We start from the raw sequence: 17669 nt of genomic DNA on the forward strand, positions 1-17669 counted from the left end.
CCTCTTCTCTGGCTCAGCAGTTACTTTTCCTCAGTCATAGGGGCTGCATTCAGCTGCGATGCCAGCGTTAGGGCCAAGCTCTCCCGCTGCTGTGACGTTTTATTACACGCACTCCTTATCAGGAGTAGCTGCCATTCCCTGAGTGTTCTTCGCACCCTGCACTGAGAAGGGCTACGGATTTCCGAACATCACCCTCCTCTAAGCCTCTGTATGGTGATGAGATTTTTATTATCCTGACTGTTGGGGCTTTCTAGAGCTCAAGAACTTGTCCCTGGGTGCGATGGAGCCTGCCTGGGGGGAGCGTGGATGAGGCTTCTGTTGTCTGTGGCTTGGCTCTCTGTGGTTGGAAGCTTCAGAAGCAGTAGACTCCAGGTGCAGCATTTGGTGCCCTGACAAGTTGTAAAACCTGACCTTGGGGAGAGCCTTCACTGGCAGCCAGTGTCCCCCGGTGAGGCCACTGAGCACAGACGTCAGAGCCGGGGCCAGCGGGCTCAGAGGTTGGAGCCAGGGACCAGTGGGCTCAGAGGTCGGAGCTGGGGCCAGTGGGCTCAGAGGTTGGAGCCATGTCGCCCTGTGAAGCCCTGAGGGTTGGTGGTGACATCAGGGGCGATGGTGGCGTCACGATTGTGCTGTCTCGGCTGCCTTTGGCCTGCACTGCCACAGCCCTGGTTTCATGACGTGGGTGCCACGTGGTCCTGTGTTGTCTCACTCACGGCTCCACTTCTGGCATTTTTCTACTTGTTCGTCCTTGACATAAACTTGTATTTCATTTTCATTTCGGTTTGTATGTGGGGTTTCTTCCAGGTCTGATGTTAAGCCTATAATATTGCACTGTGATGTTTTGAAGTTTAGGTGTAATAGAGCCAGTGAACCAAGGGTTCATACCCCAGTGAAATACAAGTATTCAGAATTGAGCCATTGTGTTGCCATACTGATCACAGAATGTGTGATTAAGAAGTGTAATGTGTCACTTTCAACATCAGGTTTATGCCACAGTTGCATTTTATTAGATTATTTGGGAGTTCACTTTGGGCCCAAAGGCTCGTGTCTACATAGTAATAACTTATAATTTTTCTTTTTGTCTTTGTTTTATTTTTTGTTTTGTTTGTGTTTTTTGCTTTCCAGACCATGCCAGAGTAATCTCAACTTTCTTGAGTTACTGGATCACACATATCCTTCCTGAGAAGAGCAGTGACTAAAATGGAATATCTCTTTAAGGACAGCTCCTCTTTAACAAAAAACTTAAAAGACAAATGTGAGATGAGCTTAGAATTAGTTCTCTGGGAACTTGAAAGACATTTCTGCCATATTATTTATTCACGTGTTTGTTCCTGATGGGCAAGGTGCCATCTGAGGCTTCGGATGAGAAATTGGGGTAAAATGGAAATTTTTCACTTATTTGCAATTATATATGTCTCGAATTACTACATAAAACTTGATTCTGTTTTTCTACTTACTGTAAAAATTGAAAATGGACATTCTGTTAAGTTAAGCTGTATAGTTTGAAGCTCATATTTTTGTGAAGTTTTCAATCACCTTGTATCTGAAAGTCTCTGTTTTAAGAATGTTTTCTGGATATTAAAATGTTCTAGTTTAAGTAGTTTGATTATAGTTGAATTTTTTTTCTCTTCTCTACTTTGTGAATCATATCGGATACCTGTTTTTCCTGTTTCGATTTTCTTTTCTGTCACAGAAGCAGTCGTCAGTTCTTGGTATTACTAAGTGTTAAAAGCATCAGTCAGGCCAGGCGTGGTGGCTCAAGCCTGTAATCTCAGCACTTTGGGAGGCCAAGGCAGGCGGATCATAAGGTCAGGAGATCGAGACCATCCTGGCTAACATGGTGAAACCTCGTCTCTATTAAAAATACAAAAAATTAGCTGGGCGTGGTGGCGGGCGCCTGTAGTCCCAGCTACTCGGGAGGCTGAGGCAGGAGAATGGCATGAACCCAGGAGGCGGAGCTTGCAGCGAGCCAAGATCGCACCACTGCACTCCAGCCTGGGTGACAGAGCGAGACTCCATCTCAAAAAAAAAAACCATCAGTCAATTGGTACAGCATTTTGTGAGCGCAGGTGCGTGTATCTATGAAAAGGGTTTTATTGTGGTAAAACATACATACAACTCATTTTAGTCATTTTTAGGTGCATGATTCAAGGTACCACATGCGTTTGCCATGCTCTGCCAGGACCACCACACTCGTCCTGTTTGTGGTGACAGCATTCCACTGTGCCTTCCGGGACCTGTGTGTGCCCTGTCCCCCCGTCCTGCCTGTCCCGCCTGTGAGCATCCGTGTCCCAGACGCTGTGTGGGTGCTTGTCTGCCTTCCTCTAGGGAGTGGAATTGCAGGGTCGCCTGGTGATGGTGACATTCTGAGGGGGTGTCAGGCGGGCTGCTGGGCTCCCTACGTCCCCGATGCTGATCAGGGCCATTCGAACGGGTGGAGGTGGCTGCTCAAGTGTTGCTGTCTGCTTCTGTCTGTCTTTGGAGAACATCAGCCCAGACCACCCCTGCCCAAAGCTGATGCTCAGGTGGGCAGCGTCGAGGGAGGGGAACGAAGCCCTGGCGTCCCCGCCGGCCCCTGTCCTGCCACTTCCCTCCAGGTCCCTAAGAGACGTCCCTTCCACAAGTTGGAACCTTCTGGAAGCATGTGAAACAGGGATGTTTCTGGCTCTGAAAATAGTCCCCTTGGATCTAGTGGCTTTGCAGTGTCCCCGTCTTGATGCAGGTTGCAGGCCCTGGAGCACAGGCGTGTGGCAGCGGACGCCACTCTTCCCAGTGTCACCCGAGGACAGGACGCAGGCTGCTCCAGACAGGGTATTCCCAGGAGGCCACATGTGAGGCAGGAGCTGCAGGCGCCGCTGCTTCACCGTCTTTTGGCATCAGGGGAGCTGTGGTTGTCTGCAGGGTGCCCTGCCCGCCCCTGCCCTCCCTTCTCTTCCCCTAACTCAGAAGTCACTGTGAGGCGTGGGAGTGGCCAGGAGCCCCTCATCCCACGTTAAGAACCCATGCTGCAGCGGTGCCCAAGCTGGACTCCTACCTCCACCGAGAACCTCCATGGCCTCGTGGAACCTGGGCTCTCAGAGGCACCAGCCTGCACACCTCCCGTTTAAATGCTTCTTTTTTTATTTTTTTTTTTTATTTTTATTTTTTGAGACGGAGTCTCGCTTTTGTTGCCCAGGCTGGAGTGCAATAGTGCGATCTCCGCTCACCGCAACCTCCTCCTCCCAGGTTCAAGCGATTCTCCTACCTCAGCCTCCCAAGTAGCTGGGATTACAGGCATGCGCCACCACACACGACTAATTTTGTATTTTTAGTAGAGACAGGGTTTCTCCATGTTGGTCAGGCTGGTCTTGAACTCCCGACCTCAGGTTTATCCACCTGTCTCAGCCTTCCAAAGTGCTGAGATTACTGGCGTGAGCCACTGCACCCAGCCTAAATGCTTCTTAATTAATAGCACATACTTTGCAAATATGAAAATAAATTCAATATTAGCAGACTCATAATTTTACTCTTCTTAATATCCCATTTGTGTTTTTTAATGATGAACCATTTCCACGTTCTCCATCCCCTGCAAGTGAGTGTGCCATTGCAGGGGGTGGTGGGTTCTGTGTGGCCTTTTCCTGGGTCCCTGTGGGTTCCACAGAATCCCTGTAGACTCCCTTCTTGCTTCTGTGATCCTGTAGGGCTTTACTTTGTGAAACCTGCGTTCACTTTCCTGACCCTGAGAATACTGAGGAATAGGGGTACAGTCGAGCAGGTGGGGTGTTCAGGGTTAATTCGTTTTGTGTATCATTCTGATTCCAAAAAGGAAAATGCATCTTCTACCAAACAAAAGCAAATAAATCTTGTCTGTAATATGTCAGCATAGATATTATAATCTGTTTATTCCACTGTGTTTGAAGTTAGATAATAATTAGATCAATTTATCTTCTACAATAGTGCAAAATATTCAGTTCATGTAATTTATTTTCTGTAAACCATGTCAGTTAAGACAGGCAGAGAAGGAAGCCCTCAGGAGCATGTGGAATTGCCAATATTAAGACAGTTGTGCCTAGAAGGAAAAAAACACAGAATTTCTGAGCCCGTAAGTACTGCCTGCACCTTGGGACCTCCCCTGTGTCTGCAGAGCCTGGGAAGGGAAGGTTTGCACGAGCCCGTCTCCAATTTGCTTCCTAGGCCCAGCTGCCGCCAGGCTCCAGGGCAGAGCTGTGGCGGGTTCACAGGGTCAGTTCTGGGCTTTGCCTCTCTGTGCAGCTCTTGCCCCGAGCACTCTCAGGTGACATGCCCTCTCATCCCGGGGCTCTTCAGAGAATCGCAGGAATGGGTTCCACCCCCTCCAAAATAAGAAGCGTGCATGCATCTGCCCCACCTTGCAATATTGCGTACAGCTTTGAAAGGGTCAGAAATTCCTCAAAACCTATTGAACAGGGTATTGTGGTGCAGTGAGTTCCCTACCAGGTTACTTAGGGCTTTTGTCCACTGCGTGAACCCTGAAGGCTGAGAGCGAGCCAAGGTCACAGTGCCCGGGCTGGGGAGCAGGTATCCCGGGAACCCGGAGCCAGCCTGAGAACCGCCCAGGACGTGGCGGGGGAGCAGGTATCCCGGGAACCCGAGAACCGTCCAGGACCCGGCGGGGGAGCAGGCATCCCAGGAACCCGAGAACCGCCCAGGAGAGCAGTCTCATGGCTCATGGCCGTCAGCGAGCCAGGGAGCCCACGTAGAAGCAGCTCGGAAGCTGCGGATCTTAGCGCTGTCCTGAGGCTGTCCAGACAGGCTGTGTCCCAGCCATTCTTTGATCTCTTGCTCCCTCCCAGTTCGGGCCGGGGCCAGGGATGGAGGAAATTGAATTCCAAAATTTTTATCGTAACAAGTATTAATTAATTTTCCTATTCTGCATAACAAATGACCACAGGCACAGTGGTTTGAAGTGACACCATTTGCCGCCTGGCAGGGTTTGTGGGTGAGGATTCGGTACAGCCGGGCTGGGACCTCTGTGTGGGGACTCACGGGCCACCAGCAGAATGCTGTTCATGTGGCCGCAGGACAGAGGTTCCATGTCCTTGCTGGCTGACGCTGTGGCTGCTGCCACACCTCAAGGCACCAAGTCCCAGCCCCATGGCCCCTCCAACCTGGCAGCCGACCTCAGGGTGGCAGAAGAACCCTCTGGTCTGGAGAACCTCTTTTTAAAGCTCTCATTTGACTCTATCAGGCCTGCCCAGGTAATCTGCCTTTTGTTAAAAGTCAAATGTTACAATAACAACTGCCAGGCCTCATCACAGGTGATGGCCCCAGGTGTGTGTGAACATGAGCACATGCTGGAGGGGAGGCCATGACACCAGGCAGGGGCCAGGGGGAGAGTTGGGGAAGGCCCTGCCTTCAGGAGCTCAGCCCCACCTCGTTGCCTCAGCATAGGCCTCTGTTCCACTGCAGCTGTATCTGGCACAGTGAGTTGACAAGGGGCTGCCCCCTTCCCTTGGGGGGCTTGAGGCCAGGATCCTCGTAAGGGATCGAATGAGGACATGAAGGAACGCGGACGGACAGACAGGGAGCAGCCGGCCAGAGGAAGCCTCGATGGTCACCCCCTCCCCAGGATGTTCAGTGCACACTGGAGATCTCGATGGTCACCCCCTCCCCAGGATGCTCAGTGCACACCGAGATCTGATGGTCACCCCTCCCCAGCAAGCCTGCACACTGGAGATCTTGATGGTCACCCCCTCCCCAGGATGCTCAGTGCACACCTGGGAGATCTCTGATGGTCACCCCTCCCCTCCCCAGAGATCATGCCTCAGTGCCACACCTGGAGATCTCTGATGGTCACCCCCTCCCCCAGGAGGACTGGCCTCCAGGTGCACACCGGAGATCTTGATGGTCACCCCCCCCTCCCCAAGACCTCCAGGATGCTCAGTGCACACCGGAGATCTTGATGGTCACCCGCTCCCCAAGACACTCAGTGCACACTGGAGATCTCGATGGTCACCCCCTCCCCAAGACACTCAGTGCACACCAGAGATGTGGGGACCCTACCAAGACGAGGTGATACAGTCCCAGCTCCCGAAATTCGGAGCCTAGCAAGGGCCCCTGGGTCGCAGAGCAAGTGAAGAAAAGGCAGAGAAAAGACGGCCAAGGAGGAACTGGGGAGGTGCCAGCTCGGGCCCCATAGCAGGATAAGCAAAGCCCCACAGTCTGGCATCCTCATGTCCTGCAGGTGGAGTCCCCGATCGAGGCCTCGCCCCCAGGCTGTGGACGGCACCTTCTCCCCGAGTCCTCACGTGGCCTTTGTATGCACCAGGGGCGTCTCTAGGATCTTGTCCTCTTGTCCAATTGGGTCAGGACCACCCTGATGATATTGAGGCCTGGTCACCTCCCAAAGGCCTTGTCTCCAAGTGCAGCCACATCGGGGGCCAGGATCAACATGGACGGGGTACACGGACAGTTCAGCCCATGACACGGGAAGAATAATTTGAGGAGAGGAACAGGAGAGAACTGTGCCTCGGGGTGGGATGACGGGTTTGGCAAGAGGGGTCTGGCCCACAGTGCCAGGTGTTCAGGGAGGTTGAGGCCCCTGCTTTACACTGGACTGGACTCATGGCCTTGTGTCTCCACCCAATTCCAGGGCTCTGGCCTGACCACCCCATGGGGCTCACAGTGACCCATTTCCCAGGAAGCCCAGCGGAGGCCAGGCTGGCAGTCTTCTTCCTATAGGAAACCAGCCCCTCTCCCCACTCACCTGGGGACAAATGAGAAGGGGGGGGGAAGCAAGGGGCCAGGCTGGGCCCTTCTGTTCCTGTGGTGAGGGTGGGTGAGAAAGTCCAGGAACCACAGTCCAGCTGCAGCCCAAGCCCTGGAAGCCAAAGACTGGGGCCCAGCCAGAGGCCACTTGGGCACGAAGAAGGGCAGCAGCAGCCAGAACTAAGAATGGCCTCTAGAAAGGGGCTGTGCCAGCCACTCTGTCAAACGTGGTCCATGGGGATGGGGTGGGGCCCCTCCTGGATGCCCCTTGGGGGCTGGTGGGCCCAGGCTTGTATTTGGACATTAAAGGCAAAGGAAACGCCAGCCAGTCAAACCACCTCCACCGTTCTTCCTCTTCTGGGAGTGGCTGGGGTGGAAGGCCGTGCTCGCGTTCATGGCCCTTTTGCTACGTCTGATTTGTCGCAGATCCAACAGCCTCTGGGATCTTCCTCTGAAAATCCCTCTCATTATTGCAAGGAATTCCTGCACATTACTCAGTCCTTTAATTTAACGTGGCATGACATTTATATCATTCTAACCTCCACCCTCACTCCTGATGAAAAGGGCCCCCCTGGCGTTCAGCTGAAACCCACACAGATGAACTCCATAATCAAGCCCCTGTACAAAATCCAGTGGCCAATGATGCAGTTCCCCGCAGGACCCAGACTGGATTTACCATCAGGGAGACAATGGTGCCAGTCTGGGTTGACGGAGCAGAAGCCTCATCATCTTAGACAAGCATCACCCCTGTGAGTTCTCCTTGATTCAAAACTGCCCGAATCCAGCCCCAAAACATTAGCCTAATGGCTAATGTCAGCATGACCTTAAACCACAAATGAAACCTCTGACCAGAGACGTGCCAACCCCGAGATAACCTCCCCTCCGACCAGAGACACTCCAATCCTGCAATAAGACTCTCCTCCACACAGAAACATTCGTAGTCTGCAATAAGCTCCCCCTCCCAGAACTCTTAAATAACCTTAGTCTCCAAGAGAAGGCTCCTGACCGAAATGGGGCAGAAGCCTCTCTCAGGTTTATTCTCCAAAATAAACCTGTCTTAGACTGTTGAGCTCCTCTTCGTGTTTCTTTCTTCTTTCTTCATCTCCTGCAGTATCTATCACCATTGTTATGGTTTCATATTCCACATTGCAACCAACCTTTAAGAAACTAGTTTGTTGAGTTTTGCTGTTGTATAAAAAAATCCATATTTATTTGAGAAAGCTATTAACATAATCTCCTCTTTCCCGTTCTATTAAACATTTGCTAAATGATAGTAAAATTGTTTGCTCTTAAAAATTATTTTTCACTAAAATGCATTATTTAGGTTAACATATAAGGAGTGTATTGTTTATCTTAAATGAATTAATCCATAATGTTTAAGTTTCTGCTTTGGTTTCTAGGCTGGAGTGTGCTGGGGGGCGCTTCAGATTGAGGGGGTCCTGAAGCCAGGGGTCCAGGAACCACTGCTGTGCACCGTTTGGCACAACACTAGCTGAGGCCCCTTGTAGAAATGTTCTTCCCAGACCTGCAGCAAGAAAGACACAGCGTGAGTGGGGATGTCCTTTATTACCAGAGGCAAGTAAGCCCCAAACTTCCACACTTGTCAGAGTGACAGGGTCCCAGGGGCGAGCCCTGGCTGATTTAGCCTCAATGCGAACAAGGTTGTTAATGGAAGATGACGCATTACAAAGGGCAGTGTAATCCACGGTGCATGGTCCATAGCACCAGAGCGCAGGTGGGGAGGGTCAGGAGGAGAAAGCTCTACTTCTCACAAAAAAGTGGGGCAAACAAACAGAGATGACAGAATTAGAAAAGTGCTTTGTCGTCCCCAAGGGAATAATAACCACACCCAACAAGGACGATCCGGATGTTAAAATCACCGGGTCAGATATTTTGGGGAAGGGGAGAGTCCTGAAGCCTCACCTTACCCCACAGGTGATGCGGATTTTGAAGGGGAGGAACAGCTTTGCAGTGGGGATCCAGCCACTGGCACTGAGCACCAAGATGCAAGGCTCATAGGAGAAAACAGAAAAAGGAGGAACCGGGGGAGTTTAGAAGATGCTGTGGGGATGAGGGGCATGTCCCTCGAGGACCGTGCCAGCAGCGAGGCCATTCAGAGAGGACTTGAGAATGGCTGTGGTCACAGTCAGTTCAGGCCTGGCGGGCAGCTCTACAGCCTGATTTGGGGGAGTCTTCAGGCCATGAGTCTGCAGGCACAGAGACAGCCCTGCAGCATCATCTGCAGACGCTGAAGAGGGAGCCCCTGGTGTCCACCTGGGCAGGGGGAGGGACCTGTTGGGATCAGGTGTAACTGTGAGAACAGCACAGTGGATCGGCAGTCTCTGCACCTGCATGCAGTCTCTGCACCTGCGTGCGTGGAGGGAAAAGTAAGACAGGAAAGGATGTGTCATGAAAAACATTGTCATGAGTTAAAAGTGAGGCACATACAACAATAGAAATTCTGCAAGAATGTATTTAATACACTGTCTACCGTGTGTGACTGTGCATGAGAGAGGAGTGGAATGCAAGTGGGGCACAGAGGAAAGAAGGAAGGAATGCAGAGGACAGAATGAATGCAGATGAGAAGCGAGCAAGCCAGGGTAAAGGCCACACATTCCCCCAGAATGACCCCCGTGATGAAGGTTGCTGTATGATCCACTCGGCCCCTGGGTCCCAGCAACTGACCAAAGCAAAGAAGAAAAGAGGAGCTCCTGCGAGGGCAGGTGCCGGTGCACCATCACCCAGAACGTGAAACCCACACGTAGGTAAGAACATAAGTTTATGTGACAGAAGTGCAAACGAAAACGAGTGAGACTCCTATTACATACGCTGCTGGGTGTGCTGACATACAAAATTCCTCTCTGCAGGCTTAATTACTATTTGCTGCGTTGGATTGGCTTACAACCTGCCTGTGGCATGAGGGCGCCTGAGCGTAAGAGTGAAAGAGAATTGTAGAATCAGTTGGACAGCCTCTGTCTCTTGTCTAGGGAGAGCCAAGTCCTTGCTGTTAGAAAGGCGAAGCTGAAGAACAAAATCAAACGTGGCTGCTCTTCCTAGTCCCTTGGGGCCGACTTGGCCTGAGGTCCCGTCATGCATCTCGGCTCAGCGGAGACCACTCGGGTTGGTTTTCCTTTTTATTGTTCTCCATGGCTTTTGCCAGTGAGTTGGGCTAAAGGGAATTTGTTCCTAGAGATAATTAAAGTGCCCAAGTGAGCACCAGGGCACAACTCCCCAGGGGGCTGGCGTCCAGCCTGAGAGGACGTGGTCACCGCGAGCAAAGCCATTGTGACCCGCTGTCTCCACCTTGGCAGGTGGTCCCGCCCCGGGTCCCCGCCTGGGGGACAGCAGCCACTGGGGGGGTCCTCTCCTGGGGCAAACCCGTGGTGTATCCACCTGCACTGCCACCACGGACACCACTGCCTGCCCCCCTCGCAGCAACAGGGACAGTGTGGGGTCGGCCCAAGTCCTTGTGGGGACGTCTCCATGGCAGCCTTGGGGGGATGTCAGTGTGGTGGCCTCGGGGACGTCACCTAAGCCATCTCTGGTAGCCGGTGGGAGGTTCTTTTCCATCTTTCCCTTCAGTGTGTGTCTTTACACAGTCGACTGTGTGGATCCATCATTTTTTAATTTATTTAAAACTGTAGTTAACTTTTTTTGACGTATAGCATACCTATAGAAAAGCACATCAACCACAACGTCGCAGCTCCTTGAATTCTCACCAAATGCCGAGACCCCTGTAACCCATACCCAGATTGGGAAAGAGCCCTCCCCAGCGCCGCAGCCCCTCAAGGAGGACCCGTCCCAGCTCTGCCCCTCCAGGCGCTCCAGGTTTTCTCTTACTAAGCTTCTGAAGGAGCTTCCTGGCCATCCCTCCTAATGGTAGCACAATATGCTAATAAGTTAACGGGCCTCAATTAACTTAGCTATTCTTTTATTTGTGAACTGTTACGTTGCCTTAGGATGAACAGGGTCTTAAAGCCTTTAGTGTGTTTTGCATTATTTTCTTATTTAGGTTGAAAGAAATGGGGCTTTTGAGGCAAAGTCTACTACACTTAAAGAAATCATTTGTATTGTGATAAAATACACATACTGTAAAATTTACATTTTAAAATGTAGAGTTCCCAAACCTAAACTCTGTCCCCATTAGACAGGAACTCCTCACCCGCTGCCTGCACCTGGCAGCCACCGACCATCCTACTTTCTGTCTCTATGGCTCCGACCCCTCCGGGAACCTCTCCTCAGTACCACCCTGTGGGATTCGTCCTTCTGTGACCAGCTCATTTCACCCAGCATAACATCCTCAGGGTTCCTCGTGTTATAGCCTGTGTCCAGACTCCCCTCCTTTTTAAGGCTGAATCATATTCCATTTGTTAAGAGAAACACTTCAACTGAATTAAATTTAAAGGAGCTTAATTGAGCAATAAATGATTCATGAATCAGGCAGCGCCAGAATCACAGCAGATTCAGAGAGACTCCAGGGATGCCTCGTGGTCAGAACAAATGTATAGACAAAAGAAAAGGGAAGTGAAATATAAAAATCAGCAGTGAGGTACAGAACAGCTGGATTGGTTCCAGGTTGGCGTTTGCCTTATTGGAACAGTTTGAACACTCGGCAGTCTGCGTGGTTGACGTATGGCCGCTGGGATTGGTCAACACTCAGCCACTATTACAGGCGCAGACTCCTGAATTAGGTTTTCAGTCCTGTCTGCTATTAAGGTAGGTTACAGTTCGTCCACAAGGACTCAAATATAGACATCCTGGCATCCTTCTCAGGCCATATTTAGTTCACGTTAGCACATGGCACTGTGTTTGTCCATTGATCTGTAGATGGACATGGTGCTGTTTTCACCTTTTGGCTGTTCAAATAATGTTACTCTGAACATGGGTGTACAAGCACCTGTTGAGTTCCAGCTTTCAGTTTGGGGGTTTATGCCCAGAAGTGGAAGGGCTGGATCATACGGTAGTTAAATCTGGGTTTCATTTTCTGAGGAACTTCCACCCCGTCTTCCACAATGGCTGCACCGTTTTTCATTCCCAGCAGCAGCACATGAGTGGGCTCATTCCTCCTCATCCTCTCCAGCACTTATTTCTGGTTGGTAAAAATATATGATAATCATCCTGATGGTTATGAAGCAGCACTTCATGGTTTTGATTTGCATTTCCTTGCTGATTAGTTGTGCTGGACGTATTTTTGCGTGCGTGTTGACCTTTGTCTATCTTCTTAGGAGAAGTGTCCATTCCAGTCCCGTGCCTAATTTTGGGCTGTTTTGTTTACCACAGTTTTTATCAACCAGTTCTGCATCATATGAGTTGTGTGCCCCTGGTCTCTCCAAGTAGCTTAAATTCACTGAGCCTGAGGCATCTCCTAGGAAAGGAGACACCCTGTAAGCTCAACACCATTATTCACACCTAAGACAACTACACCAATTCCCCAGCTTTTGAATGACCGTAGGAATTATCACCAGAACACAACACTTTGGAAAGTGAATGAGGTGGGGTTAATAATTATGCCTGAACAGCAGGTGTGAGCCAGAACTATCCCAGGCAAGCTCGTGGTCACTTTATGTGATACCAACTCCACTCCATTCCTATTTGGATTTCCCCACTGTCCCCAGCACATCTTTCCAACCAGCAGCCAACAACAGTCGGGCTCTGCATTTGATTGCAGGCCTATGTTGTCTCATTTATCTCTGTCCACTGCTTCCCTAATGGCGGTGACTCTGACAGGGCCAGGCCACAGTCTTGCTCTTGTGGAACGGCTTCTCCCTCCATCACGTAACTTTTCCTCCTGCTGGCTGCATTTCCTGCCACCGCAAGTAAGGTCTGCAGGTGGCATCAGATTCAGAGGGCACATGGGTGCAGGGTGAGCTCAGGGAAGGCATCGGTGGGGTGGCATGGAGCACCAGGGCAATCGCTTGTCTGAAGAGGTGAGTGCAGAGCCATCGGTGGTAAACCCATGCACAGATGCCCCAGCGCCCTGCCTCCAGGTCCGCGGATGCCTCGGCAACTGCCAACGGCCTTTTCCTAAATCAGTGCCTTCATTCGGGTTGCAAAATAGTTGATCTTCTAATTTTACAGTTCCTGCCACATTTATTACCAAGCATTCTGTGAAAAAGGCTTTTTTCTCATCAAGAGGAAATGAAACACACTTTCTCTTAAGCAACGGGGAACTGCTGAAGTCAATCCCTTCCCTCATGGATTTCCGAGTAAAGAGTTGACAGTGATGTCGGAGTGGCCGCCGAAGGGAAACCAGATGCCCTCCCCTCCCACTCCATCTCAGCCTCTCTCCCCTCAGTCTTCTCCCCCACCCTGCCTGTCTCCCTAGCTCTCTGGCTGTCCTGTCCCTGCCCACCAGCACTCTCTCTGGGTTTCCCGTTTCCCCCACCTGCAGCTCTCTGTCTCACTCTCTAATGCCCCTTCCCACTTCGTGGACTCCCAGGTTCTTCTTTGGCCAGTGGGAGCCTCTCTGGGCTGGCTCCTGCATCTTCTCCACCTGCCCCATTGCCAAGGGCACTTTCTTGCTCTGAAGGCCCCGAAGCCCCAGGCTCACCTGAAACTTTCTGTGCCCAGAGCTGGGATCAGCTGCGTCTCCAAGGAGCCCTGGGATGATATTTGTAAAGATAGATCGCAAAATTAGAATTAGTATTTTCCAAATCCCTTCCCCTCTTTTCCCACTCCCACCCAACCCCGTGTCACAGTGTCAGGCAGGTTTGGGAGATGAGGACCCCTAAGCCCAGCGCCACTTCTCTTCCCAACCCTGGACTAACAACTTGAGCTGAACCAGACATGAACTTAAGCCCAAAACAACTGACATTGACTTGCAGCGTCTAATTCAGCTTAACTGAAATGCACTATCAGTGTTGGCCTGAATCAAGCCATGGCAAGATGTGTGATAAGCCAGGGACTGTGGCTCCCCAACAACGCACCTTCCTTAAACCATTGAACCTCTGCAAGACTAGAGCTCTATCGTGCACGAACGAGGGGTGTTCTGCCTGGCTTCGATGATTCGTGTCTGCTCTCATTTGTAAACTGTTTACATACCGCCTTGGTGACAGGACCCCAGATCTATTTCTCAGTCACACTCAAGGAGCTCTCCTGGGATTACACACTCCAGGGCTTTCACCTGGACCTTTCACTGTGAATCGGTGAACCGTCCTGCGGTGGCTGCAGCCCGTTGCTCTCGCTTTATCAGATCAGGTCTCGGCTCTGCAGGCCTCGGAGCCCACAACAGAAGAGACCTTTTTATCAGCGTGCGCTGCGGGGTGGCTGCCCCCTCTTCACGTCAGGGTGGCCTGAACTTGCGTCCTGCGCCTCATGTTCTCCTCCTCTCCTGCCCTACGGCACGGCGCCGGCTCTGGAATCTGGGCGCATTGACAGCGGCTCCTCCCTGGCCAGGCTGGCTGCTTCCCTGTCAGTGTCTGGGGCCGGCCTCGGGGACACCTGCAGCCACCGGGCAGCTGCTGCTGGAGCTCAAGCCCAACTCATCCTCCCCTTAGGGTGTGACGATGTCCTGCCAAGGACGGTAACTGAGATGAAAAGCGAGTTCAGGCGACAAGGGCCACCCTTTCAGTGGCATCCGTGAGTCAGATGTCAGCCCCCAGGGCAGGAAAAAGGAAAGCCCGTTCTGCCTGCATCCTCTCCTGAGACTGTGTCACTGAAGTTGGAACAGGGAGACCCAGCGAGGACAGGGGCACCGAGTCAGACCCCGGGGACAGGGTGCTGACCCGGCCTGGCGGAGGCCGGCACCCTCATCGACAGCACCGAACGGGAAGCAGCTCCCTGGAGTGCAGAGAGGAACGCGGGCTCCACGCTGTGCTGCACTGAACTTGCACTCAGCTCTGCGCGCTCCCGGAGTGGGGCGAGCACCGAGATCACAACCCCACGGCCTTGTTCTTCTGAACCAGCAGCAAAGCCGAGCGCAGGACACGCAGGTCACACTCAGCACAGGGAGGCCGCCCTCGCCCGGCCCGGTCTGGGGTGCTCAGGCTCTGCAGCCCCAGGTGTCAGCTGTTGCGGCTGCCGTCTTCTCCCTGACACCCAGCACACGCCTCCCCAGGCCCAGTCCTGTCACGTCTCCTCCCGACCTGGGGCCACTGCTCCTCCCAGCCCTGACACCGATTCCTGGAAAGCTCTTGCTGGAGCCCAGCTGTCAGCTCACCTGCTCTGATAGGCCGTCCGCCCTGTGCGGCTGCTCGTCTCCTCGTGGATGGATGGTGCCTGCGCTCATGGTCGCACTGCTCAGCCAGGGGCCACAGAGCCTGGGAGCCCCGTCTTCCAGCTCCTGCCTCCGGGAGGGAGTGCTTCATGATCTGAGCCCACCTTCCTGCGGGAAGGGCTCCGAGCAGCCGGCGCGGCCCCACCCCAATGCCCCTCCCCCGGGAGAGGTATGGTCCTGGACGTCCAACAAAGGTGACAACAGGGCTCACCTCTCCCCTGTGGATCTTCCCCCCAGGGCCCAGGGGCTCTGAGCATTTCCACGATGCACAGGATACGCCCACCCTGGAATTCTCTGTGCTTGACCTTGAGGACAGCATAGAATAAAAGCAAGCCCCGCTCTTAGCCGAGAAGCCAGTTTACCGCACTCTGAGTGTAAAAGCCCTTCCGCAAACTCGATTCTTGTTGTTTTCAGGGTGACATGCAAGGAAATAGGTATGTGTAATTTTAGCTAAATATTTGGTTATTCTAAAGACAGCTCCACTGGCACAGATATGCCATCTCTTGCTCTCCCTGGATGCTGGTAGATGATGGGGGACAGGAGGAAAGCCTGGCCTCACAGTTTCCTGCCCCCCATGTCTAAATTCATCCAGGTAATAAGGTGCATCTGTGTCTCTACAGGCATTACCTCAGATCAGCCCTTCCACAGTGGCACACAGTTCTACAGAAAATCCTGTTCTCAATGACAGCATTTGAATGAATTTGGGAAACCACCCTGCGAGCTTAACGTATTTGCACTAGTATGCAAATATCCCCGAACACACCCGTTGGAACTAATCCACTTTAAATTATGCAAGGAGATCATAGGCAGGAAAATGTCCTGTGTATAGATTTATGGGAAATGACAGAACTGCTCCCTATTTTTGCCTTCAGAAAATTAGATTCCCAGTATTTTACATTTGAATCTACTATCATTATGCAATTATTAAATTTCCTCTTTAATTTTCGTCTCTGAAATTTGGTGTTCACCCAGTCATCAAAATATAAAATAACTGTTTCAATCACTTGCAAAGGAGGTTTCTTTCCAGTATTTTCAAAATGCAAAACACAGAAGCATGATCTGCTGTTCTGCATTTAAGATGCACTTTGGCAGTGGTGGTGCCAGGCCGGTGCCCACAGGACAGCCCCGTGTTCACACATAGTGCACGCTGGAGTGAAGGGGAGAACCAGAGGGCTCCTTCCTGGCTTCATACTTGGGGTGAAAAATCCCTTTTGTTCAGATGTCTGCTCGACTTTTTTTTTTTTTTTTTTTGCTTTTTCTTTCCTCTGGTGACCTTGGCCACAGGGAGCTGTGTGATTTGTGTCCAGTTTGGGACACGACTGCGTCAGCCCCACGGGTCCCCAGCACCTCCCCTGCTGCGACGTGGAGTCACTGTCCTTGCTGTGGGCCTGATGTGTGCATTTGAGTCGTTTCCATTAAAGTGCACGGGATGATTGTGTGGGTCCATCTTGGGCTGCTGTCACGATACCCAAGACTGGTTCATCCGTAAAGCAAAGAAATGTATTTCCCATAGTTCCGGGTGCTGGGAAGCCCACTGCGAAGGGGCTGACGTTCTGGGGAGGGGACGCATTCAGGCCACAGCAGCCTTCAGCTGAGCAGTGTCGTGCCTTTCACTTCCTCTCGCCTCTTCACAGCCTGTTTCTAAGATGCGCGCACGTTTTGCTGTCTGTGCACCTCACTGTGGATGCTAGCTGCTGTCTGACTTGCCGTCGTTTCCGTCAGCCACGCTGTACGTTTCCATTGCTGTGGCAGAAACGAGTTGTCTTCATGTCCATTCCGCCCTCCTCCTTTCAGTAACTGATGCGTGGGTTTTAACTTGCATGTGCACACGGCCATGTAACTGTGTTCTGGCCAGTGAGGTCCTTAGGGAAAGCAAAGGCTGCAACTTTCAGGCCAGGCCCTTATGAAAAAATCTGTCTACCCATCTCCTGTCCCTCCTCTCAGGGGCTAGAGTGCTGTGACGTGGCTGTAGGGAACCAGCTTCAGCCTCGGGGAGAGACCGTCTGGCAGCAGTAGATCAAGACTGAAAGACTCAGAGTCCAGCTGGCCCCGTGGGCAGGGCCCCATGTCCCCTGAACCCATCACCCCACAAATACAGCTCCCCTAATGATGACACTCCCTGATACCATAGAGAAATCCTGGGAACAGCCATAGGATGCCACCTTGAGAGACTATGGGGAGTGTTTCTGGGGCCCATCCAGGAGAGTGGGCTGGCCCAAATCCATCAGGGCTGCCCGACAGCTTCCCAGGTCACCTGTGACCCATTCACGAAGGGTCCATTTGTTTGTGTTTTCCCTCCTAGCAGACCCACTGTGCTATCTTCTGCCTTTCCAGTGTTACTCACTGTTTCCTTTTCAAATTTCAAGTTCTTTTAAAATTAAAATTTAAATTTCTTTTCACATTTCAAGTCCTTTTTAAATTATCCTACATACGCATGTCTACCCTTGTGTGGGTCCAGTGCCAAGGTAAAATTCACTCAAACTCCTGACCCTTGTGTAAGTCCAGTGTTGAGGTATAATTCATTCACACTCATGCCAGACCCTCCTCTTTGCCTAATTCTGGATTTTATTAAGACCACAGACTTAGCATCCACTTGGTAAGGTTCACGCGTCTTGTCACCAGTGCCACCGTTGTAACAGTTGCGGTTCAGAGACAACCAGTGGCATGACAGGGTTCACTTCCTGAGAGGTAGGATCCCTCCCCCTTGTGATCTAGAAACTGTTACGAT

The 17669-nt window shown here is 51.7% G+C and overlaps 1 protein-coding gene across 3 annotated transcripts in view; it reads left to right on the plus strand.

Moving 5' to 3' along the window:
- The window catches only part of ERICH1 (glutamate rich 1), a 108572-nt gene that overhangs the window by 59696 nt on the left and 31207 nt on the right, over positions 1-17669 (plus strand). Inside the window, exon 6 of one of the 3 annotated variants that reach the window (XM_030812424.1) lies at positions 1126-1600. The exons of the other annotated variants lie outside the window; for them this stretch is intronic. Within the exon in view, the coding sequence (XP_030668284.1) occupies positions 1126-1199 (74 nt within the window). The 3' untranslated portion in view covers positions 1200-1600. Of the gene's footprint in view, positions 1-1125; positions 1601-17669 lie in introns of those variants that run through there. 3 annotated transcript variants of the gene reach the window in all.

This window comes from Nomascus leucogenys, chromosome 4, assembly GCF_006542625.1.
Source record: "Nomascus leucogenys isolate Asia chromosome 4, Asia_NLE_v1, whole genome shotgun sequence".
Classification (NCBI taxonomy): Eukaryota; Metazoa; Chordata; class Mammalia; order Primates; family Hylobatidae; genus Nomascus; species Nomascus leucogenys.